This window comes from Pneumocystis murina (genome assembly GCF_000349005.2).
Source record: "Pneumocystis murina B123 chromosome Unknown supercont1.1, whole genome shotgun sequence".
NCBI lineage: Eukaryota > Fungi > Ascomycota > Pneumocystomycetes > Pneumocystales > Pneumocystaceae > Pneumocystis > Pneumocystis murina.
Window position 1 is genome coordinate 488,332 of NW_017802359.1, and position 24,878 is coordinate 513,209.

At 26.7% G+C, this 24,878-nt stretch overlaps 11 protein-coding genes across 11 annotated transcripts; 5 read left to right on the top strand and 6 right to left on the bottom strand.

Annotated features, from left to right (window-relative positions):
* Nucleotides 1–245: 245 nt before the first annotated feature.
* Nucleotides 246–2,313, bottom strand: PNEG_00511 (T-complex protein 1, beta subunit; the record flags this gene model as incomplete). The annotated part of the gene is made up of 12 exons (XM_007874208.1): nucleotides 246–291; nucleotides 336–468; nucleotides 516–802; nucleotides 847–899; nucleotides 942–1,199; nucleotides 1,240–1,328; nucleotides 1,375–1,652; nucleotides 1,696–1,994; nucleotides 2,037–2,077; nucleotides 2,129–2,153; nucleotides 2,211–2,264; nucleotides 2,311–2,313. 12 exons carry the CDS (start codon nucleotides 2,311–2,313, stop codon nucleotides 246–248), a joined length of 1,566 nt encoding a protein of 521 aa, XP_007872399.1.
* An 87-nt stretch (nucleotides 2,314–2,400) lies between these two features.
* Nucleotides 2,401–4,284, bottom strand: PNEG_00512 (hypothetical protein; the record flags this gene model as incomplete). Its single annotated transcript, XM_007874209.1, has 14 exons — nucleotides 2,401–2,547; nucleotides 2,601–2,696; nucleotides 2,741–2,865; nucleotides 2,910–3,000; nucleotides 3,053–3,123; nucleotides 3,163–3,292; nucleotides 3,342–3,400; nucleotides 3,445–3,491; nucleotides 3,532–3,636; nucleotides 3,678–3,849; nucleotides 3,894–3,908; nucleotides 3,958–4,096; nucleotides 4,143–4,165; nucleotides 4,212–4,284. 14 exons carry the CDS (start codon nucleotides 4,282–4,284, stop codon nucleotides 2,401–2,403), a joined length of 1,293 nt encoding a protein of 430 aa, XP_007872400.1.
* An 852-nt stretch (nucleotides 4,285–5,136) lies between these two features.
* Nucleotides 5,137–5,845, top strand: PNEG_00513 (hypothetical protein). The gene is made up of 2 exons (XM_007874210.1): nucleotides 5,137–5,435; nucleotides 5,481–5,845. Exons 1-2 carry the CDS (start codon nucleotides 5,151–5,153, stop codon nucleotides 5,808–5,810), a joined length of 615 nt encoding a protein of 204 aa, XP_007872401.1. The 5' UTR covers nucleotides 5,137–5,150; the 3' UTR covers nucleotides 5,811–5,845.
* Nucleotides 5,846–5,986: 141 nt separating this feature from the next.
* On the bottom strand, nucleotides 5,987–9,899 carry PNEG_00514 (hypothetical protein; the record flags this gene model as incomplete). Its single annotated transcript, XM_007874211.1, has 12 exons — nucleotides 5,987–6,579; nucleotides 6,620–6,785; nucleotides 6,829–6,846; nucleotides 6,893–8,188; nucleotides 8,233–8,791; nucleotides 8,840–9,094; nucleotides 9,137–9,219; nucleotides 9,261–9,349; nucleotides 9,397–9,418; nucleotides 9,466–9,627; nucleotides 9,673–9,757; nucleotides 9,802–9,899. 12 exons carry the CDS (start codon nucleotides 9,897–9,899, stop codon nucleotides 5,987–5,989), a joined length of 3,426 nt encoding a protein of 1,141 aa, XP_007872402.1.
* Nucleotides 9,900–10,737: 838 nt separating this feature from the next.
* Nucleotides 10,738–14,569, top strand: PNEG_00515 (hypothetical protein; the record flags this gene model as incomplete). Its single annotated transcript, XM_007874212.1, has 10 exons — nucleotides 10,738–11,193; nucleotides 11,237–11,295; nucleotides 11,337–11,915; nucleotides 11,960–12,194; nucleotides 12,240–12,443; nucleotides 12,488–12,686; nucleotides 12,731–13,146; nucleotides 13,196–13,648; nucleotides 13,691–13,823; nucleotides 13,869–14,569. 10 exons carry the CDS (start codon nucleotides 10,738–10,740, stop codon nucleotides 14,456–14,458), a joined length of 3,324 nt encoding a protein of 1,107 aa, XP_007872403.1. The 3' UTR covers nucleotides 14,459–14,569.
* A 69-nt stretch (nucleotides 14,570–14,638) lies between these two features.
* On the bottom strand, nucleotides 14,639–16,457 carry PNEG_00516 (hypothetical protein; the record flags this gene model as incomplete). Its single annotated transcript, XM_007874213.1, has 10 exons — nucleotides 16,328–16,457; nucleotides 16,249–16,283; nucleotides 16,189–16,203; nucleotides 15,963–16,141; nucleotides 15,762–15,916; nucleotides 15,492–15,720; nucleotides 15,323–15,449; nucleotides 15,242–15,274; nucleotides 15,035–15,197; nucleotides 14,639–14,996 (listed from the first exon to the last, which is right to left on the bottom strand). The coding sequence occupies exons 1-10, from the start codon at nucleotides 16,438–16,440 to the stop codon at nucleotides 14,639–14,641; spliced, it is 1,407 nt and encodes a 468-aa protein (XP_007872404.1). The 5' UTR covers nucleotides 16,441–16,457.
* Nucleotides 16,458–16,670: 213 nt separating this feature from the next.
* Nucleotides 16,671–17,773, bottom strand: PNEG_00517 (hypothetical protein; the record flags this gene model as incomplete). Its single annotated transcript, XM_007874214.1, has 7 exons — nucleotides 16,671–16,733; nucleotides 16,779–16,989; nucleotides 17,031–17,086; nucleotides 17,131–17,302; nucleotides 17,344–17,417; nucleotides 17,466–17,695; nucleotides 17,734–17,773. 7 exons carry the CDS (start codon nucleotides 17,771–17,773, stop codon nucleotides 16,671–16,673), a joined length of 846 nt encoding a protein of 281 aa, XP_007872405.1.
* Nucleotides 17,774–18,831: 1,058 nt separating this feature from the next.
* On the top strand, nucleotides 18,832–19,747 carry PNEG_00518 (hypothetical protein; the record flags this gene model as incomplete). The annotated part of the gene is made up of 7 exons (XM_007874215.2): nucleotides 18,832–18,867; nucleotides 18,907–19,078; nucleotides 19,122–19,170; nucleotides 19,212–19,410; nucleotides 19,456–19,531; nucleotides 19,574–19,610; nucleotides 19,660–19,747. The coding sequence occupies 7 exons, from the start codon at nucleotides 18,832–18,834 to the stop codon at nucleotides 19,745–19,747; spliced, it is 657 nt and encodes a 218-aa protein (XP_007872406.1).
* Nucleotides 19,748–20,196: 449 nt separating this feature from the next.
* PNEG_00519 (hypothetical protein) lies at nucleotides 20,197–21,205 on the top strand (the record flags this gene model as incomplete). The annotated part of the gene is made up of 2 exons (XM_007874216.1): nucleotides 20,197–20,988; nucleotides 21,038–21,205. The coding sequence occupies 2 exons, from the start codon at nucleotides 20,197–20,199 to the stop codon at nucleotides 21,203–21,205; spliced, it is 960 nt and encodes a 319-aa protein (XP_007872407.1).
* Nucleotides 21,206–21,345: 140 nt separating this feature from the next.
* Nucleotides 21,346–21,644, bottom strand: PNEG_00520 (40S ribosomal protein S28; the record flags this gene model as incomplete). Its single annotated transcript, XM_007874217.1, has 3 exons — nucleotides 21,346–21,414; nucleotides 21,465–21,537; nucleotides 21,583–21,644. 3 exons carry the CDS (start codon nucleotides 21,642–21,644, stop codon nucleotides 21,346–21,348), a joined length of 204 nt encoding a protein of 67 aa, XP_007872408.1.
* A 281-nt stretch (nucleotides 21,645–21,925) lies between these two features.
* PNEG_00521 (hypothetical protein) lies at nucleotides 21,926–24,509 on the top strand (the record flags this gene model as incomplete). The annotated part of the gene is made up of 7 exons (XM_007874218.1): nucleotides 21,926–22,326; nucleotides 22,372–22,549; nucleotides 22,593–22,718; nucleotides 22,761–23,718; nucleotides 23,761–24,023; nucleotides 24,068–24,426; nucleotides 24,473–24,509. 7 exons carry the CDS (start codon nucleotides 21,926–21,928, stop codon nucleotides 24,507–24,509), a joined length of 2,322 nt encoding a protein of 773 aa, XP_007872409.1.
* Between the last annotated feature and the right edge of the window lie 369 nt (nucleotides 24,510–24,878).

The window sequence follows — 24,878 nt, forward strand, 5'->3', positions numbered from 1 at the left end:
ATTTATTACAAATAAATTTCAAGACATTTAAGATTAATTTTATTCTAATTTAATATGTAACTTTTTCAAATTTAATATACAGTAGAATAAAATATTAAATATCTTAATGACCATCTCTATTATTAACATTGATCTTTAATTTTATTACACATCAAAAAATTTAAACTTTTAAAGTAATTTAAAAATTCTATAAATAAAAGTTAAACAGAAAATAACTTAAATACATTCAAATACTTAGACATAAATTAACGAGTTCTTGGCCTAGGGGTAGACCTAAGAATTGTGTCAACTCTAAAAAAATATCAAAAATTTTATATAAATATATATAAAAGAACCTTAGAAGCATTTCCACTACTTCTGATGCATTTGAAACAATAGATCGCTTCAACTTGTAGCTCTCAACAACCCCTGCATCCCTCATATCTGCTATTTCTCCGTTAATCAAATCTAAACCATATGAAGTCATTCCTAATATAAATAAATAAATAAATAAATGACAAATCTATAACAATTACCTTTATAATGAACAGAACGCAATTTAGAAATAAGTTCACTAGAATCAAGTCCTGCATTACTTGCAAGAATCGTAGGTATCATTCGAAGGGCTCGACCAAAAGCCTCAAGTGCAAAGGCTTTTTTTCCAGATTCCTTAGACGCAGCAGCATCTACTGCTTTTGCCATAAGAATTTCAGAGCAACCTCCGCCCAAAACAACTTTAGAATCACCCATAGTTTGCGATAATACTGCTAATGCATCATGAAGAGATCTTTCAGCCTCATCAAGAAGCTGTGATGTTGCACCTCTATTTTCTATTAACTATACTATTCAATCCTTAAATAAAATTACCTAAGGACTATTGTACACGCTTCTCCAACAGCAACTCCTGAAAATTTAATCATCTAAAAAATATTAATATACTCTAATAATATTAATATATCTACTCTATCTTCACCAATAATAATTTCTTCAATTAAATCACATCTTCCTAGTTTGACATATTCTGGATGATCAAAAGTTGATGCTATTTCTCCACCAGTAACAAGCGCAAGCCTTTCTATTCCATCAAAATCAGCATGTTCAATAGACATCATTCCAGCATCGGCAAATAACTGTTCAGGCCAATTATAAATAAGTTGACGATTTACAAAACAATTAACCCCGTGTGCCTTTATTTTTTCAACTTTCGCTTTCATTTTTTCCTAAAATAATAAACATAAAGTATTAAGATTTTTTTCTTACTCTTTCAGCCCTTTCTAACTCTGCAAGTTTACTAGTAGCATCTACCCTTACCCGTGCACCAAAAACTTTTACTTTATCAGTATCCATAGCTAATAGATCTTAGACACAAATAAAAAAGATATATGCTAATATTACGAGTATTTGAAACAAGAATTTTAGCATTTTCAAGCCTTTTAGGTTGATTAACACCAATTTTTTTCTCCAATATAAATCCATCATCCAAATAAGAATCTCTTAATCTCCCTCCAGACTTCTTAATAATTTGAATGCTTTCAAGGTTAGTACTTTTGAGTCTAAGGACAGCGTCAACAGCTAATTTTGAAAAATGATCTCGATCTTGAGCAAGAATCTTAGAACTAAGTGTGGTACGAGCTATATCTTCCAAATCCCTCCTAAATAGTTCATAATTTTCCCTAATATATTTAAAAATAAATTATATAAAATATAAAAATATACTTATGATCAACAGCAGACTCACACAATGCACTGAGCGCTGTAGTAGCAGCAATACGATATCCATCTATAATTATCTGTGGGTGTATTTTAGAATCAATAAGCCTTTCTGCTTCTCTCAAAAGCTCTGCTGCCAAGACGGTAACACTTGTTGTACCATCACCTACTTCATTGTCTTGAGTCATAGAAACATTTACAAGAGCCTTAGCAGCAGCATTATCAAGCTCAATAGACTTTAAAATAGTCGCACCATCATTAGTAACTATAATTTCACCAGTAGAAGCTGACTGAAGAATTTTATCCTTCAATAATTAAAAAAATATAAAAATATTAAAGAAAAATACCATTCCTTTGGGTCCAAGAGTACTCTTTACAAGATCACCAACTAAAAATAATAAGAACTATAAAAAACTATTGTAATTTATATCAATTTTACCTGCAATAGCACCGACAAAACTTGACTAAAATTTTTATCAAAACTTTAACCTCAAAAAAAAAAAATCAAAAAAACAACCTACCATTCGAGCATTTTCTCCTCTCTCTTCAGTCGCATGTTCACTAAAAATACGTGACTATAATTAAGATTACTATACTTTATCATCCAAATTCTAACCCTACCATTTTTTCGAATATTTTTAGATAGAATAAAATTTTGATAAAAAATATTTTTAAATCTATAATATCTAATAAATACATATCATTCCTATATTAACATATTTTCATAGAAAATTCTAATTCTTCTTTCACAACTTTTTCTAAAGAACAAAGCATTTCATCCATTGTACAACAAGGTCGTTGAAGATATTTAGCATGAGCAAGAACAGGAAGACGACGAAGGGTCCTCCCTGATAATCCCTAACATCAAAATATTAACGATTTCCTAGCAATTGTGTCTAAAGAGATATTACTTTGCAATCAACAGCTATTCTATATAATCGAGAACTATATGAATTTGGCTGAGAATATAAACTTATAGACGCTTCAGTAAATGAAGGAACCGGTATCTATAATAAAATTATAAGACATTATAATGCTTTTTTGAGTATACTCCATCCCCAATTAACCCTTTTCGACCTAATTCATTAATACATGACTGAAGAATTGCAAAAATAGCATCTGGATTTGGATCACCAACATATTGTTTTATATCTATACGATCCACAAAAGCAGGATCTAAGTTTATGTCAGATCATATATATATATGGTCAAATTATAACCCATCGCTTCTAGCAAATTAGACGTAGTTAAAATAAAGACATTTTTATGAGGCTTTAATTTATCCAATTGTGTAAGAAGAGAATTGACAACCTAAAAGAATAAAATAAGTGGATATATTAGTATAATAAAATTAAATCCTTACTCTTAGGCCATCAGATGGCTCAAGACCAGATGCAGCAGCTTTTCTTGCAGCAGTTAAACTTTCCACTTCATCTAAAGAATTAAAAAATCGAATAATAATTTAGATATTACCTATAAGAACACAAACAAATGAATCTTCATCTTCAACCATTTCATGAATTTGTTGAAACATTTTACCAACTAATTTTCCACTTTCCGAAAACCATTTTGAAAAAAGTGAATGAGAATTCACTTCAACAATCTAATTAAAATAAGTTTATTCATTATAAGTATAGACATGTTTATTGCACTCTTCCTCGAGAAAATTTATTAGAAAGCCTAATTGAAAGTTTTTGTGCCAATGCTCTACCTAATTTTTATTAGCTAATAAAAATATATTGCAAGATATCTTACATAAAGATGTTTTTCCTGTTCCTGGAGGACCATGCAAGAGAATTAGCCTAATATTGTTATAAAAAAACATCTGTTTGATCTAAATACCTATTCCATGTAACAATATTAAAGTTAACATCTTTGTCAGAAAAAAGCATGACAGTATGAATAAAGTGCAATAAATTATTTTTGATATTATCCTCGAATATCAGACTATATTTTAGACTAATTATTTTTTAAAAAGATATATCTACTTATCCCAAAGTCCTTCTAAAGATAAAGATGGTAATTCAGTCACTATAGCCATTGGTCCATCTTCCAAATCTTGGTCATCAAAATTATTAGTAAAAGGCAAACTATTGTTAAGTTGGTATATATGAACATCAAGATCGACCTCATCTAAATAAAGGATTTCTTTATTGGATCCTATAAACCATTAGTGCGCATACATGTCATACATTCATTCATACCTGAAACTTCAACAACTAAGAAGAGTAAATATTACATTTAAAATAAAAAAAATAATAAAATTACCTCTAATTTGCTCAATATGCTTCATTAAAAGCGGCTCATCTTCAAAATTACGAAATTCAGTATTTAAAGTCAATGAAGAAAAATTTTCAAGAAGAAATCGACGAACATAATGAGAAGCCATATCAAATCTACACGTGCTCTTTCAAATATTTAATCTCGCATCTAAAATATATCTAGAATTAAACCTTTTCTTTTAAAGAACATTCGACTAAATAAAATCAGAATAGTATTGTAAAATACAAAATACAATATACTATGAAGCAAAGGCTTGTGAATAATAGGTTTTTTAAACTCTTCTTCATCTTTATTAATCTCCGATTTTTCCATTTTTTCCTATTCAGATTCTTCAGAACCACAAAAAAACTCTTTAAAAACAGCTTAATTACATTTATTATTACATAAAATTAAAAATTTCAAAATTCCCATCCTATATATGCATCTGTTAATACGTCATTTTCAAACTTTAAAATATCACGTATTCTACAGACCGTATATAAAAGCTAAAGCTTATCGATCAAATTGATAAGTGTTTCATGATATGTAAAAGATATATTCACAAAAATAGTAAAAAAACATTAAAAAAATAGCACATAATTTATTAAAAAACAAAAAATATAATAATGAATTCTATATCTTTATAAACGGTTATTTAAAAGATTCTTGAACATTTTTCAAAATAACATTTTTAAAATATTACAAAAAACAAAATAAGAAAAATTACAAAAAAATAAAGATTCATTAGATACACAAATATTTAAATTTTATTATTTCTGAAAGATTTAATATGATATTTTTTTAAATATAAATTGAATCTTTTTATATTACAAAATTACGAGGAACATCTTTATAAATTAAATCAAAATCTTAAGAAACTATTTATGAAATATTGCATTTACATTAAATGAGATATCATTTAAAGGAGAAAACAGAATAAGTTGGAGTAATTTTTTTAAAAAATAAAGATGTTTTTTGAAATACTTTCATTATCTAAAAAAAAACTGCCAAAAAACATTTATAAATTTAGAAAATTTCAATTTAAAGCTAAAAATATTCCTCAAAAATTCATAAATAAATACAGAGATAAATTAGAAGAAAAAATGAGGAAGTAAATAAATATTTTTTCTCAGTAGTTTTTGTTAAAAAATTAAAGAGAAAATCTTTCTTCTATTGAGGAACTTTTTAAAAAATATACTATGAAATCAAACAAAGAAAATACACAAACAATTTTGGAATCAAATTTTGTACAAAAAAATAGAAACTTAGCACAATCTAATACTAAAATATTGAAAAATGAAAAAAAAGAACAAATTAAAACATTATCATTTTATATTGATATAGAAAAAATACGTTCATACAATGTTAAAGAGATAGAACTAATTTGGAAAGCTTGTCATTCCCAAAATGACCATAGCCTTTGTGGATTAATACCTTCTCAAAAATTTGAAATAATGGAAAAAAATGCAAAAAAATACAACATGGTAGTTAATTAAATTATAAGCCTAATTTCCTAATAATATATCTAGTTTATTCTTCCTATAAATCATGCACAGGGTATAGAAATGCATTTTCTTCAATGGTTCTTTGTAAATGATTTTACTAAATACATACTTATTACTTCCCTTTTAGAATATAAAGCTAAAGGAGAGTTTGCAAGACCACATACATTTATATCTTATTATACAGACCTATCTTCAGACAAAAATATAGTGTTAATGAAAGGAGAACTTGAGAAAAATAGAGGAATAACAATGAATGACCTTAGAATAATAATATTTCAGATTGAAATTTTCTTTTCTGCAACTGAAGGTAATCAAAAAAAACCAACTCAGATTAGAACTTCTAAAGAAATTTAATACTGGAGAAGATTTTAATATATCTACTTTAATTAACGAATGTGATAAGCTAAACTAAATATCAATATACTAGACTAATAAAATGTATCTAAAAGCTATATATAACCTCATTTATTCAACAAGTACGAATAATAAAACAAATATAACGAATATAAAAATAACTATATAATTCAAAATTAATAAATATTTGAAATATTATTATAAAAATTATCAATCATATTTTTCCGAGCTAAATATCCTTTTTTTATATTTATTTTAATGTTTTCTGATACTTTTTTATGTTTTTTAACCCCATTCAAATGATTAACAAATCTTTTATTGCAACCATCCCGAAAAAAAAAATAATTCTCAATATTAAGCTTTTTATCACAACGAACCATATTCAATGCATCTATAATTTTATTTATATTACCCTTAAAGTCTTCCATATAATCATTTATATTCAATTCATAGGTTACTAGCTTATTTATAATTATTTGAACAATATCCATCAGTAAACTTAAAGTTTTTTTATGATGTTGAGGCAATTTTCTTTTCCATTTCGATTTATAGAAATATTTGCTATAAACATCATTGCATTCTATATCAGAATTATTTAACTGAGAATCATAATCGCCTTGACTTGAAAGTTCTAAAAGCTGCTGTGTAGAATCAGAATTAATGAATGCTATGTCCAAGTCAGTTTCAGAAAAATCCTTAATATCATTAATTTTTATTCCAGACAGTAAACCATAACCATTCAAAATATTATAAAAATTATTAGGATTTACTAGAATAATGAATTATTTTAATAAAAATACAAAACCTACCATATTCGTTGAAAACATCATTTTTTTTATAAATATTCATAGAATTATTTGTAGCAACAAAAACATCATCAAAGTTCTTAGGTACTTCATATGAAAAATTATTATATATGCAATTTTTAAAATCCTTTTCAATCTTCATTTTACTCTCATTAATTGCAATAAAGTCCTAAAATGATAAGATTTCTATATTTAATAACAAAATATTTTACTTTAGGGTATAAATACTTCTATTTTATCTTAATGAAAACATAGATAATAAAATTTAACACATACCTTATCGACATCTTTTATATTTTCATTTACCACAGATAGTTTCGAAACATCAATTTCAGAATTACATAAAAATTTGTTTTCAGATACTTTTATTTCAGACAAATTATCCAGCTTTTTATGATTATTTTCTGTTTTACATTTATTATTTAAAGGGCCATCTTTGCTCCATACTATAATTTGAGAACCACACTGAGAATATTCATCCATAAGCTCAATATTCATTTTATCATCTTTCTCAACATCATTAGATATTCCATCATTTTTTTTATAGAATAACTTTTTAGTTAAAGTAAAATCCTTTTCTTTTTCAAATTGAGAAATTTTAATTGGAAATGATTCACAATTATCCTTAATATCTTCCTGAAATTTTGAAGGATGAACTTTAAATTCATCTGAAGCATTTTTTTCTAACACTAAATCCATTATAGCATCATCAGGTTCTGATAATTCACTAGAATCATCGAAATTCGATAATTCACTTAAACTACTAGAATCTGATAACTTACTCAAATCATTGTTAACATCCTTAGGAATTTCCTTAGATGGTTTTAAAGAATACTTATTAGATTGAGGCGATTTTTCTTTAATTAGAGATTCTTTATTATTAAACATCTTGTCCGAACGCAACGTGTTTTTAGTAACAGTCTTATTAGTTTTTTTGAGTCTTTTTATATTTTTATTTCTTAAAAAGTCGTTAGGAATAATATCATAATCAGTAGCAGAAGAATAATCATTCCTAACTGAATCCTTATCAGAATACCTTTTATTTGTTTCTTGTAATTTATTTTCAATTTTGCATTTTTTCTGAAGAGCATGAACAGAAGAATTAGACTTTAACATATATTTTTTTTTAGATCTTGACTTAGTAATTTGTGACCTATTAAAACGAGATACCTTATCAAAAGGAAAATCATATATATCCATATTAATGTTTTCATTAGTATTCTTTTTTTGTTTTATACTAGAATCAGTATTCTTATCTACTTCTGAAATTTCATCGAAAGGTGGTAAAATATTTGTTAATTCCTTTAAGCCTTCAGACTTTTTCTTCATCTTTTTAGGCAATTTAATATCTTTCGACACATTTTTGTCGCTGTTTTCTAGAGTAACCAAAGAAAATAAGTCCTTTACTTGGGTAGAAACCCTTAAAAAAGGTCTCTCTTCAGTCTTTTTTGACTTTTCAAGAAAAGAATTTGTAATCGATGAACAATTGTTGTTAGCTAAATGACAAAAACTATCAGACTGTTGATATTCCATTTCCTTAGTCTCATTAAAATCAACAGAAGGCATTTTTTTCTAAAAAAATATAAATATTAATTTGGTTATAAATAATCACTAACATTCTCTGTATCTTCATAAGCGTCTGAAAGCTTAAAATCACCAAATTTATTTTCCTGAAATGAATTTCCCGAAACAATGTTAATGTTTTTATCCATATCTATGTCAATTATTCGTTGTTGAGAGAAAAAATCATCTGAATGACAAATATTATTTCCTTGAAACCTCAAACTAATAGGACATTCTATCATACTGCACTTAATCTTAGAACCTAAATTCATATTTCTCTTTATTCTTTCAACTATTTCTTGAATTATTATGCCTGTTTCAGGCTTATTATCAAAATAAAATTCTATTAAATCAAAAAAACTAAATTCATCACCTATAATAGAATCATTGTCAAAATCCTCCTTTAACCTTAAAACAATATGACTATCGGATTCGCGAATTTCTTCAATATTTTTTAAAGCTATATCTAATAATTTTTCCTGATTTTTTGAATCAATAATAACACTAGTAATAAAGTTATGAGAAAGATGCACATATAAAGTTCCATTATTGTCAAGAGAATTAAACAGATTTCCCCCAAATTTTAAATAAATGCATTCAAATGTTAAAGGTCTAGTAATAATTAGTAAAAAATTAAAAATAAATCAAACAAAATATTACGAGGAACTACAGTTTCTCTCAATATTCAAAGATGTTAACCACTTAGGAGAGTATATCCATCCTGAATTCTGCATCTCAAAAAATTCAGCCTTTAAATCCTCAGAAAGACTATTTAAAGAAAAAAACAGATCAAATCTTCTATTGTAAAATTCCAATGGAGAATTTCTTGGAGGCAAAAGTTCATGAACAAGCTCTGCAGAAAGCTCCTGTATTTTAAAATCATCAGAAACCAAAATAGACCTCCCAATTTCCTTTCTATAACTAATAAGAATGTAAATTAATATACAATAATATTACAAATTAAAAAACTGATTTTTATCCATGATTGTTCTCTTATTTTTAACATTTTTTTTAATTAAACGATTAACAATAGCTAATGCCTAAAATATTAAGCATTTTTTTTTGCTTAAAAAATACTCACCATTCTTCTTAAACAAATATCTTCCAAAGAGTCACACGAGGTATTTAAAAGATTTATAATAAAATTTGAATGAGCATCATTTTTTGAATCTATTTAAATCTTTAACATTCAATTGTATAGTAAATTTAAAAATAACCAGGATGATTATATAACCATATCTAATATCATTTAAAAAAATAAAGAAATATAAAAAAATATAAAATACCAAAACAATTCTAAAAAGTTTTAATTTTAGATAATGATTATCGATTTTGTATGCTGTTCTAACAAGTGTTTCCAAGAAAATAAAATCCAAGTCTAAAAACATCTTATCTTCATAAATTCTCATAAGAAAACATTGAAAGCTGTTGATCAATTGATCAAAATCCTAAACAAATATTTAAAACACCATATCAAATAACATATAAATTACAGAAATTATTTCTTCAGAAAATTTATCTATAAAGTCTAAATCATCCAAAAGACCACTCAAATCACCAAATTTAAAACCATCCTCTCTAATATATTAATATATGCGCGAAAATTAGAAATAAATCTAGACCTAGATAGCAAGATTTTTAACTCGTTTTTTGAGTTCTTATTAAACATAGAAAAACAATCTGTCAATGTTTCAATAAACTTTGAAACTTTAACATCCATATTTTTTAAAACTGCTAGAAATCCTAGTACACGTCTTAAATATAATATTTAAATATTTAATTTTAATAGATTTTCTGAAACCTGTATACGCGAGATCTTGAAAAAATCAAATCCTAATAAAAATTAAAATCTAATATTATATACATTACATTAAAAATCCAGAAACAATTCATTATAAATATACACAATTTAACTTATTTAATGTATATTTTAAAAATTATTTATTAATTTTTTTAAAATAATCCAAATAAAAAAACAACCTTTTAAAAATTCTAAATCAAAAAACATAATATCTTCTTTTAATATTAGAGAAAATATCTTTAAGAAATTTAATATTTAATTTCTTTAAAATTTAATTTCATCTAATATTTTGTATGTTTCGTACAGTATTTCAGGGTAATATTTTATATCATTTATATATAATTAAAAATCTAACTTATCAAATAAATTATTTTTATAATTATAAATTTAAAAAAAGGGTTTTTTTTTTTTTTTTTTTTAAATTTATTATCAAAAACCACTCTTTAAATAAATAAATTTAATTCTAATATATATTCTAATCAATTAACTATTTCCTGTATCCATCGCTTATTATGGAAATTCTTAAAAATACAAAAAAAAAATTCAATAATATATTCTATACTTTTAAAGCTTTAGTCTTAATATCATTTAAAATTAAAATACTACTAGACTCCAAATTTCAAAGAAAGAATTATGTGTAATACAAAAATAAAGAACTAATTTAAAAATATTTTTTTGAACATGTTGTCATGACAACCGGTGTTTATTTTTAAATGAAGATGTTAGAACCGAAGGATCTCTTAGACAAATAAAAAAAATGATAAGTGGAAGAAGAATACGACCACCTATCACTCAGAGAGGATCTTCTCTATCCATGCAATCTTTATCGAATTCCACATCTTCGATTCCTAATAATGAACCATCATCACCAAATCAAAAACCACTTGAAAAAAAAACATTGCATGTCTATTCTTCAGAACCAACACCTATTATAACAAAGAAAAAAAAGTCATACGAAAATAGCAATGAAATAAACAATGGAGAAACAAATATTCAGGTAGTAGTAAGATGTCGTGGACGAAGTAAACGAGAAATACGGGAAAATAGCTGTAGTATTGTTTCAACAGAAGGTCCTCGTGGGAGAGAAGTATGTGTTCAAACAAGTCCTTTATCGCAAATGAATACAAGAACATATACGTTTGATCGTGTTTTTGGACCAGAAGCGGATCAAGCAATGATATTTGATGACGTTGTTCTTCCAATACTTAGAGAAGTTATAAATTTCTATATTTAATACATATCTAAAGATCAATTAGGTTTTAGATGGTTACAATTGCACTATATTTGCGTATGGACAAACTGGAACGGGGAAAACGTAAGCATTTTTTAGTTATCTTAAGACAATTAATTTTTTAGCTATACTATGACGGGTGATATGTCTAATAATTATGGTGTCCTTTCAGACACTTCTGGAATAATACCAAGAACACTTTATCGCTTATTTAGCATTCTTGAGACAGAAAACACAGAATATTCGGTTAAATGTTCATTTATTGAACTCTATAACGAAGAGCTTCGTGATTTGTTATCAATTGAAGATAAAAAAGTAAAAATTTTTGAAGATACAGTAAAAAAAGGAATAGTGATAAGTGGTATGGAGGATATTCCTATCACGAATTCATCAGATGGAATAAATTTACTTCAAATGGGAAGCCACAAACGCCAAGTTGCAGCAACAAAATGTAATGATCTTTCAAGTCGTTCACATTCCATTTTTACAATTACTATGCATATTAAAGATACCACAGAATTTGGTGAAGATCTTTTAAGAGTGGGAAAACTTAATTTAGTAGATCTTGCTGGTTCAGAAAACATTGGGCGTTCAGGCGCAGAAAATAAACGCGCCCGTGAAGCAGGAATGATAAATCAAAGTCTTTTAACACTCGGAAGAGTAATAAATTCCTTGGTAGACAAATCGCAACATATTCCATATCGGTAATACTATTAATTTAACGTTCATTAATTTAAATAAGCTATAGCGAATCAAAACTAACACGTCTTTTACAGGATTCACTAGGTGGGAAAACTAAAACATGCATTATTGCAACTATAAGTCCAGAAAAGATTAATTTGGAAGAAACAATAAGTACATTAGAATATGCAAATCGAGCAAAAAGTATCAAAAATAAACCTCAAGTTAATCAGATGATGACAAAGAAAACACTTATTAAAGAATATATTCAAGATATAGAGAGACTAAAAAATGACTTAAATGTGATTTTTTAAGAACTATTTACAATTTCTTTTAATACCTTATAGGCATGTCGTCAAAAATCAGGCATTTATCTTGCAGAAAGCTCATATAAAGAACTTACAGAAGAAAACCAATCTAATAAAGCTTTGGTAGAAGAACAGCAACGAAAGATAGATGCTTTAGAGTCATCATTAAAATCAACTCGAGAACAATTTGAGCAAAACATGAAGCTTTTCATACAAACCAAAAAAGATTTAGAAAAAACATCTGTAAACATATTATTATTATTATTATTGCATCTAATAGAAATAAGAAAACCTTAGAAGACACAAAAAATGCCTTGAGAAAAACAGAAGTTGATCTTGTAGATACTAAGCAACATTTAGATGAAGAAATTGTTCTTAGGAAAGCTCATCAAACTACAGAATGGGAGCTTGACATTATAGCAAATGAACTTCATTCTACTCTTAAAAAAACAATTGTCGATATTAATAGTTTACATGAAAAAATTGGTTAGCTATTAATAATATATTTAAATAAACTTACTTTTCATTAGAACGCAAGACAGACATTGAATCTTCAAATAAAATATTATGGGATGAAACAAAATCCCATATAACTAGATTTATGGAAGATCTCGATAACAATATAACCAAATATCATTTATTTCAATTTCAGTATTCTAATAAACTAGAAAATGAAATTACAGAATTCGTTACAAAAGAAGTAGAACATATTGACGATAATTTCCAATTTATAGATCAACAGCTTTTGAACTTTGAAAATAGACATGCTGAGATTTCTAATGAAATAAGTACAGCAAAATATGAAACAAATAACTTTTTGGAAGAAATCAAGAAACTTAAAGAAAAAATCAAATTAGGAATCAAAGATGGATTTAAAAATCTGAATAAAGCCACAGAAAAAATTTCAGGGGAAGTTTTTGGAGAAATGATAAAGTTTCAACAACAGGTAATATACATATATTTATATTTTTGATTATATAATAATTAAAACATAGATCCATAATTCATATAGCCAATTGGGACATGATATGAAATCCGTATTTGATGATACTGAAAAGCACATTACTATACAAACAACAGAAATTCAAAATTTAAAATCAGAGATTTTAGGATTATCTCAATCTATAAAAAATAAAATATTTCAAATATCTGATCACTTTAAAAAATCATTATCCCAGGAACAAAAAAAGAATTCGGAAGAGAAAATGGAATTGCTAACTCATATATCTTCTCTTATTAATAGTTTTTTTGAAAAACAGAACGAACGACAAACTGCTCAAATTGATTATGCTCAGTCAAGTGTAGATGACATATCTACAAATATTGATGAACTGGCTTCTACTTTTTCTAGAAAAATTGATATTTGGTCTGCAAAAGAAGGTCTTTTTGTTAAAAAATTAATGAACTCAAAAGAAGACATTAAAAACAATGTCATATTATCAGCAAAAGTATTACTTATATATTAGTAAAACTAGTATTAATAATTATAGAATTCCGACGGAAAGGGAGCAGCTATTCAAGGCAATACTCAAACAATTTATTCAGAAATTCTACAGCTAATCGATGCTCAAATACAAGACGTAAATACTCAAATACAGACTTTCGATAACATTATCGCTAAAGGTGACCATTTAAATGAATAACATTATATATTAATATTTAATATAGCGCATTCACAAAACTCTGTTCATTATGATGCATATATACAAAATAATGATTCTGTATTTGATGATATTAAGAATTCCTATCAGAAATTAAAAACAAAAGTAAATGATATTAAAAAAGATATTGATGTACATTCCTATTTTGTTAACGATTTAACCAAAAATCAAAAATCGGAAAACGATTTTCATAAAGACTCTATTATTTCTCAAATAACTGTCACTCATAATAAAATTTTATCAACATCCATAAAAAATGAAATTTTAACAGGAAAAACACCGAAAAAATGCAATTACGAATATCCAGCTTCATGGAAACTCACAAAACCTCATGAAGAGATACTTAAACAATTAAGAAAAGTACCTCTTTCAGAAATTGATACAAATATAGTTTCTGTTGAAAATCCTAAATATTTGGAATTTAAAGAATTGGAAAATAACACAGTAGAAGAAAAATCTAGTAGCTTATATGTTGAAATAAATTCTAATTCAGGCGAGAAACTATGCAATACAAATGCGAAACCATCAACAAATGTAGAAAGTTACGAAGATGAATTTAAATCAAAAATTCGGAAACGTACCTACCAAATGGTTTAATATAATATGGTTAATATATAATCTTAAAACAGCTGAAACTACAATGTATAATGCTTCAGTTAACTGGGCACAACGGTTTATCTTGAATTTTTAAATATATAACTTATTTCTACTATACATCATTATATTTGAGAAACTAAGCCATTCTTATAATCTGTTCAATATAATACAGTATCTCTTTCAACGACCTTGAACAGTATAAAGTATATTTGATATAAAAGAGATTAATGCAACAATAATACCAAAAACAGCCAATGATATAGCAGCCATTTTTGAATACCATGCCTTTGAAAATCTTGATTTATTCAATAAACTGCTCCTATTCTCGATTTCTCGATTATCCTGATCATCTTTGCTATATAAAATATCCTCAGTGTATACTAGTTTGCTATAATATAGCCCTGGAAGAATAAAGGAAGTTGCTGTTGACCCTATAGATCCAACATATGATAAAACTCTTTCGAAAGAACGTATAGTCATAGCAAGAAGGTATGAAAACACAATAATCATGCAAGTAAGTATATTAAATCGTAAATTACTAATAATATTAACAAATTTTATAGATAAAAAAAAAACCTCATTTCAGATGTAATCCTGTTAATAGGTCTGCGAGATTTAGGATTCCAAGATAAAGCATAATCCAAATTTACTCGACACGGATAACCTTGGAGAGGATATGAGAACATAATAACAACAATGACAGCAACTCTTGCGATGGTCGTAGCAACAGAATATTCATCTATTGCATTTAGAAAAGAAAAAATAAATTTCAAGGAGACAAACATCCTAAAATGATATTTTCCGGAACAAGAACACCTAAAAGATATATTAGATAACGAAATTCATAATATATATTAATAATACCGAAAGTAAGATATCCAAGTATTGCTAATAGAAGAAAGAGAATTGAAGATAACCCAATAGAAGTAAAAATAACTTTAGCAATATTTTTTCTACTGTTATCACGAATTTCATTAACAATAGTAAACATCTAAAAAAAATAAGCAAATATTAAAATTTTTAAAGATCATACATTCTCATGACAATTATAAGCAAATATAAAAACAGATACTGAAGATATAATAGCATTAATCCCTTTTCCTTTAAGAAAATGGACCTCTACATCAGAATTCCAAACATTCCTTTGAAAAAAATATTTAATAACAATTATTGTCAAATAACTGATAGAAAAAAGAGAAACAATAGATATATAACGTAAAGAATCAAGACGACGAAGAAACATAAAAGGTGTTATGAAAGCCCTACCATTTTAGTTATAAATATTAATACTAGTAAAAAATACATAAATATTGTGATCCAGAAATGCCTACTAATTAAAAAAGATGTATCCGACAAGTCTGACTTGATCATCCGTATAACTTGCGGCATAACATCTCCAATCAAAATTAAATAGGTTACAGTTACACCAAAACATTTAACTGCAATTATTGCATCAAACTAGAAAAATCAATACCATTATTTCACTTATAAAAGAACTTATTACAAGAAATGAGACAGAAGGAAACGTAATGTCTGTTATTTTATGAAATGATGCCTCCCCACGCTTCAATTTTAATGCACAACCTGCGAGAAAATAAAGTCCAAGTCCACTTGTTATAGCTGATATAAAAAGAATAATAATACCACCCAGAATACCCGTTGATGACAAAGCATAAGGCATTGCTAATGAACCCATCAACCCCTATTTACCTACTCCAAAATACTCTTACCTAATACTCCTGCACCTTAACAAATATCAGTTAAAATACATATAATACAATATATATCACCAATAATAGTATTCAAAAGATTAGATACAGACGATCTAAATATCTTAAAAAGACCTTTTAATCTTACAATAATACATACATAAAACTTGCTGATCCCAGCTTATCCAATTTACGTTGGCTATGAGAACCAGTTAAGTCAAACTGGTCACTCTTTCGACCGTTTTTCTCATGAGAAAGCGCGACTTCATCCATTTTACACTTATTTGTCTTTCCTTAGTCTCAAATCTAATATTATAATTCTAAAACAAATATTATCCGTAGCATAAAAATTATAAATATTAAAATGATAAAATAAAAAATTAGGTTAAGATTTCGAGCTTTATAAGAAGTATATAATAGATTTGTATTAAATTCGAAGAAAAATGCATAAAATGAAGTTATATAAACTCATAAAAATTGTAAAATAGTATTATATAAAAAAATTAATATAAATGATTTTGTTTTAAAAATGAAGAGATAGTTTCAAAATAGCCAGGTTGAATGATCTAAAAATAATAAAAAAAAAGAATAAAAAAGCTAATGAAAAATACAGTGTCATTATGTTTACCATCCTGAAAAATTTTAAGAATCTTTTTAGTTCTAGAAAGTTGATAAAGAGAATACATATGATCGAAAGGTACTATTTCATCTTTTTTTCCTGAAAGAAAAAGAATTGGAATGTCAGTTATAGAGGAAATCAATTTTTCAGAAGACCAATATTGATGAAATAATCCTTTAATTATATACATATAAGGCATTGTACTAAAAATCAGCAGAATTTTTGAAAAAAGAGTATAATATACTCTAATATAAGCCTAGGAATAGAAAGAAAAGTATTTTCGATAATTAATGCAGAATACTATATGGACATTAATTATTTTTAATAATTATGATATTATAAACTTTATCCTGACACGCAGAAACACTCTGAATAGCAATTGCACCACCAAGGGATTGTCCATATGCAATGATTGATGTTTTTGAAAGTACTGGATGTTGATGAACATAATTAAGAACTGTTAAAGAATCAATTTTAATGCCTTTTTCTGAAGGAAATCCAGTGCTATGACCGTATCTAAAATTATAAACATAGTATCCAAATATTAAAAGAAAAACCCTCTATAAGAAAAAATCAAGACATTACATTGTACATCATAATAAAGACGTTTAACAATGGGAAGACGATGTCCCTAGATAATAAATAAAAAACGAAATAACATTTAAGATAAAGAAAAAACCATATTGCCTGCATTTGCATGAAAATAAATAAGAGTAGGACGTGAATCGTTATGAATTAAAAGATATGCATGAAGTGAAATACCATCTGGTGTAGAAAGTGTAACCTCTTCATAAGGAATTTGATAAGCATCAGGTCGTTCTACTCGGGTACGAGACCCCATAGGAACCCATGATAGATATATAAAACGAAATTGTAAATAATAAATAGAAAAAACAGTAAAAGTGATAACTATATATAAGTCAATTTTTTTTTAAAAAAAAACTTACTGCCAATAAAAACACTAATGCCAATATTTATTAAATTCATTTTAATATAAATAACCTTTTGAACATATTTATATATACATAACCTAATTTTATAAGAAAACCTATCGATTTATTTGATTCATGAGAAAATACTTCATTAAAAAAAATAGATTTCAAGAATCTTATAGGAGATATTAATTAAAATCTCTAAAATAAACTAATTTTTTTTTTCAAAAGTTATAATTTGTTTAAAATTATAAAATAATTGTTTATTATCTATATATATATCATTTTAAACATTAAAAAACTTCAAATTTATATTTAAATGTAATTAATAATATTTTTACAATACTATTTGAAAAATAAGCACATATGTTTAAATCAATTAGATAAAGACTTTTTTTTTCAAATTTCAAAAATACTTAAAGAATAAGAAAGATCTATTAATCTATAATAATAAATTGGATGTAAATAGACAATTTTTTTCATCTAATCATAATATAAAGAAAAAATTAACAAAAAATATCTTTTAATCATAAAAAACAACCATATTCATTCAATATTTAAATATATTGCTAAAAAAATTGCAATCCATTTTTTATAATATTTTTTTTTTAAAACACTGGAGATTAAATGTTTTACTATATTCTCACTGAACTCTAAATTTATAAAAATAAATCAAAAGAAAACAATTCCTATAATAAAATTTACAAAAACAAAATATTATTCTAAATTTTCATTATTAATTATAATTTTTCATTAATCAACATAAAACTCACTTATTTCAAGACCAATTTACCTATATTAACCTAAACTACTAAATAAAAACTTATAATTTTATACACAAACAACATTATTTTTTATTTTTTCTATAAAAAAAGTTATTTAAAAACTTATCTCAATACTCTCAAAGTAATATGTAAAACATCTATATATCTTTTTATTTAAAAAAAATCAATTTATTATAAATATAAACTAATCAAAAGTCAAAAAATCTAGAAAAGAAACTATAAACATCAAAGAATTGAATATATCATAAATTTTATATTATTTTTAACCAATATATATCAAACTATTTTCTACGAGACTCTAAATATTGAAGCAAAATATTAAAAAACTATGTTAAACCCCAGAACCAATATAAATAAACAAAAGGCATGAGAGCAGAATTAATGAATTTTCTAATTTATTTAGAAAGAAGAAATACAATTAGGAACAACCATTGCAGCCATCAAATTTATAGATGGAGTGATTATTGCAGCAGATTCTCGTACAACAATGGGACAAACAATTGTCAATAGAGTATCAGACAAACTTACAAAGCTTTATGGAAAAATTTGGTGTTGTCGTTCAGGTTCAGCAGCGGGTAAATTTTTTTTTTTTACTATTATATCACTTATTACATTTAGATACACAAGCCATTTCTGATGTATTACGCCATCATTTATCTCTTTACGCGTAAAAAAAATACATGTTTTTTATCTAATAACTCCTTGTAGAATCCAAAATAATAAACCTCCTAGCGTAGAAATCGCAGCAAATCTAGCAGCAGAAATTTGCTACCAAAATAAAGATATTCTTACCGCAGGATTAATTGTTGCTGGTTTTGATGACGAAAAAGGCGGTGACATCTATTCTATTCCATTAGGAGGTAGTATTCATCAACAAAACATAGCCATCGGCGGGTCAGGATCAAGTGTATCAATTTCTTTTTTCTTTAAATTCTTTTATTGAACTTTCTAGTACATTTATGGATTTTGCGATAAATCATTTACTCCAGATATGTCTAAAGAAGAAGGAATTGAATTTCTTAAACAAGGTATTCATTAATATACAACTTTTTTCATATTTATCATTATAGCTGTATCTCTTGCTATAAAAAGAGATGGAAGCAGCGGGTAACACATCATTTATCCACATACATCTTATATTTATTTTTATTTTTAGAGGGGTCATTCGTATGGCAGTCATCACAAAAGACGGTGTCGAACGCCTTTTTTTTTCACAAGAAAATAATCAAATACCAAATATTTAAGAAATCATATTCCGAAAAAGGTCCTTATTTTTTAATACTGTCTTCTTTCATTCATTTTTAAAAATATCTCAATCATTTTTCAAATAATCTATCTGAAAAAACATGCAATATAATTATATCTTTTTTTTTCTTTTGGATATTTATGTATATAAAATATATTATCTATATACACTACTACTTAATTTATACATATTTTCACATATTTTTTATTTTCTATCTTTTACATATATATATCATAGATTCTCGGTGAGTTGGACTGATCCGAAGCTCCCAATAAGAGGTGGGAGATAAAAAACTTAATAAAAAAAGAATAAAGACTAAGTGAAATGAATAAAATATCATACTAGATGTAAGCAAAAGAAAAAAAACTTTTTTTCAGAAGAAATAACATTATTTAAGAAAGAAAAATGATAATATAACTATTAGAAGAAACAGGAGCGGTCGATTATATGACCACAATTATTGATTCAGAATCTCCAAAATTGAGTTATCCGTATGGGGACTGTCATAAAAGGGAGATATGTTCAAAGCTTTCAAAAAAGACAGTGAAGCCAACCGATTTTATGACACGATATTCAATAAATGCAGATATTTTACATCATACAGAATCAAATCATTTAACGTCATTTACAAACAATGAGGAACAACGTGGAAACACGAATTCGACGAATAATACTCAGATGCATCGTTATGTTTCAAAATATCCATCTATGATAGCACAGCCTAGCAGTGTTGAAACAGTTTCATCACAAGCTACGATTGCATCTTCAAGTATTTCACCATCATCATTTCCAAGAATAACTCATCATCTTGATATTGCTAATCATCCTATTCAAAATATTCTTCAAATGCTTTCATCTCTTCTTCTTAAAATTACACAGTCTAATGATCATCTTCATCATACTCGTAATTATCGATTATCATCATCGCAGTCACCTAATTCAATTCTTTTACTCTCTTTTCACGCAAGAAACATACCATCTATATCTATTTATGCTTATCTTGTTCGTATTCTGAAATACTGTCCAGCAACCAATGAAGTTTTCCTTAGTCTTCTTGTTTACTTTGATCGTATGAGTCGCCAATCTAATAGCAGACTATCTAAACTTTCTTCAAAAAACGAACCAACACCTATTTTTGTTATCGATAGCTATAACATTCATCGTCTTATTATTGCTGGTATTACTGTTGCTTCCAAATTTTTCAGCGATATCTTTTACACAAATTCTCGCTATGCAAAGGTAATATATACATTTTATACAATATATACATTATTTTTATATAATAAAGGTCGGAGGATTGCCCCTATCAGAACTTAATCACCTTGAACTACAATTCTTATTAATGAATGATTTCAGACTTATGATACCACTTAAAGAAATGCAGCAATATGGCGATCAGCTTTTACGATATTGGCTATCCACTAACGCACGCAAACAGGAACAAAATAATCACTAAATAATTGCAAAAGGCTACGGAAAGATGCTTTTAAAATATCAAAATTTATTTTTTTGGAAGAAAAAATACATAAATACAAATATCATCATCCTTACTTTTATTAAACAAAATTCCTAATCATCTCTCCATCCCCTGCTTATTTATCTTAATCGACGTGCTTCTCTTTCAGATTCAAGTAAACACAATATATCATCTTCTCTAACAGGGCCCTATATCTTTATTAAACCATCTACCTTCTTATATAGTATATATAAAATACTTTGACATTACGAATAATACTTCTTGTTGTATCATCCATAAATTCAACTCGTACTTGAGTCACACCTCCACGACTAATTTTATCAGCCCCATTACCATATTAAATACAAATATTATACCTTCCTGTTCGGCCAATAACCTTAGTTACTCTTGCCAATTTTACTGGTTGTTTAGCATCCATTTTTATATGAAATACTCCAATATAGACTTAAATATTAAAGTTTCTATAAAATACCTTTAGCAACAATCTAAAAAAAAAAAAAAAATACCAAAATCAAAGATAATATAATTAAATCAAATAAAACCTTTTCTTCAAAAAAAAACTTGTTGAGAAGGTAAGTCTTAACCCAACCCTAGTTAAAACCTGAACCTAGCAAGCTGCAGACAACTTTCTCTTCGACAAAAAAGGTTTCCTTTTGCACAAAAAGCAGTGAATTTTATCATTTAAATAGATAACAATAAATGGAAGAAAAGGTGGAAGTGTTTCAGTCAGATTTAAAAAAAAAACGAGATAATTTAGAACAAATTTCACCTAATTGTGATATAACTATTAGAGACGAGATGAATCTGAACAATAATGAGAAAAAAGAGGATTTAGAAGATCAAGAAGAGTCTAAAGATTATTTAGAGTCATCTATTGATGATGAAATTGATTTTTCGGACTTGGAAGCAAAATATCATATTCCTTTTAAACAAGATTTTGGACCGTTAATTATTGTAGATGGAATTCCTCAAGTTCCAGAGGAAAAGAGGGAAGCGCTTCTTAAAATTTTAAAGAAACAGTTTTCTACAGTAGGAAAAATTAATGAAGAAAGAATTTTTATGCCAATGGAAGAAAGGAATGGGGTACTTTTTTCTAAAGGGTATCAGATATTCATTTAAAAATAGAGATCTTATATTTTAAAAAGATATCTTTTTATGAGTTATCAAACTCAAAAAGAAGCAGAAGCAGCAATTAAGGCGTTTAATGGGAAAAAATTAGACAAGGCTCATACGTTTCTGATTAATAAATTTACAGATGTTGAAACAGCCTTAGCATTTGATGAAGAATATAAGGAAACTTTAGAAGAAAAAGCCTATGAGAATGTAACTTCTTTTTTTTTTTTTTACATTATACTTATTTTTTTAGAAAAATCTTTATAGCTGGCTTATTGATCCAAAAGCTAGAGATCAATGGGTTATGTACAAAGGAGACGATGTTGGAATTTATTGGAACCAGAAATCAGAAGCACCAGAATCTATTATTCATAGAATAGTATTTTCCTTATTCTATATCGAAGTTTCTTAGATTTTCTAGAATTGGACAGAAACTTATATTCATTGGTCACCTCTTGGAACATATCTAGCATCCTTTCACCGTCCTGGAATCCAGCTATGGGGTGGAGAGTCGTGGGGAAAAATTGCACGTTTTCCTCATCCTTCAGTTAAACTTATAGATTTTAGCCCATGTGAAAGATATCTTGTAACATGGTCAAATGAGCCTATTCCCTGTTATCCTGAAGATCATCCTGGGAGACTTACTTTTGGTTCCGAAGATGAGGGAAAAAGTATTATAATATGGGATATAAAAACAGGAGTACTATTAAAGTCGTTTAATACATCAATATCATCTGGTACTGATACAGATGAAGTACCTCGAAAAATAACATGGCCAATGTATAAATGGAGTTCAGATGGCTCATATTTTGCGAAGGTAACACCCGGACAACATATTTCTGTTTACGAAACACCTAGTATGACACTTGTTGGAAAAAAACACATAAAGATAGACGGAGTAGTTGATTTTGAATGGTCTCCTTCAAAATTAGAAGATAAGAAAGGAAACAAAGAGTATTTACTATGTTATTGGACTCCTGAAATTAACAACCAACCTGCACGTACTGGTTTGTTAAGTATTCCTTCCAAAGAAACAATCAGAACAAAAAATCTTTTTAATGTTTCTGATTGCAAACTTCACTGGCAATCGCAAGGAAATCTTTTATGTGTAAAAGTAGATCGACATACAAAAACAAAAAAGTCTACATTTACAAATCTTGAAATATTTCGAATACATGAAAAAAATATTCCTGTTGAAGTCATTGAAATTAAAGATGTAGTCATTAATTTCGCATGGGAACCTAATGGAGATCGTTTTGCTTTAATTACAACTAGTGATTCTAATTTTTGCCAAGGACCATTAATTAATGTCAAGAACTCCTTATCATTTTATTGCACAGAAAAATCAAAAGGATCTAATGGAAATTTTAAATTGATTCGTAAATACAATTTAAATCCTTAAAGTATGCTAAAAAATATAGGAACTTTTACTAAAAAAACATGCAATAGTCTTTATTGGGCACCTAATGGTCGCTTTATTGTGGCTGCAACTTTAGGAAATGCTACTAATTTTGACATTGAATTCTGGGACTTAGATTTTGAGGGTGAAAAAAAAGATACAGACAAAGATTTAAATGCCAACTTGCAGCTCATGGGGACAGCAGAACATTATGGTGTAACAGATATTGAATGGGATCCTTCAGGAAGATATTTAACGTCAAGTGTCTCAATTTGGCGTCATAGAGTATCTTTAATCATTTATATAAATTTTAATATTTAACTTTTTAGATGGAAAATGGTTATCGCCTTTGGGATTTTAAGGGTTCATTACTCCGTGAAGAACATAATGAAGGATTTAAACAACTTTTATGGCGCCCTCGTCCTCCATCGCTCTTATCAAAAGAACAACAAAAAAAGATTCGTAAAAACTTAAAAGAGTATTCTCGTGCATTCGAAAAAGAAGATGTACAAGAACAAAATACTGCTAATAAAGAACTTATTGCCCATCGCAGACGATTGCTAGAAGAATGGAATGCCTGGAGAAGCAAAGTAATTAGTAATTTAGAAAAAGAAAAGAAAGAACTTGGAATTGTTACAGATACAAAAGAAGAAAAAAAAGAAAAGTATATAAAGAAAATTATTGAAGTGTAAGTTCCTTTTTTTAAATTATTACATTTTTTTTATTATTGTTAGGGTTATATCTGAAGAAATTGAAGAAGTTACCGAATAAATTCATCTATTCTCATTTATTTTCCTCATATTCACTAATATCTTTATCACATATTAATCTTTTTCTTCATTTTCACATATTTCACGATTTATAAAACATTTTCATTTCTAAAACACATTTTCGACAACTTTTTTTTGGGAAACTTCATTATCCTGCTTCCTAATAAGACAATTATTCATGCTATTTAAATACCCATATTCAATATTAGATTTTTAATATATTCAATTTTTGATAAAATTTATATATTAAAAAAAATAATCATCAGATATAAAAAGGGATTTAAAATCATTTATAATATTATCTATTAAACAGAATTCTGTAAATATATTAATATATCTAATTTTTTAAGTCGTACAATTTCAAATCTAC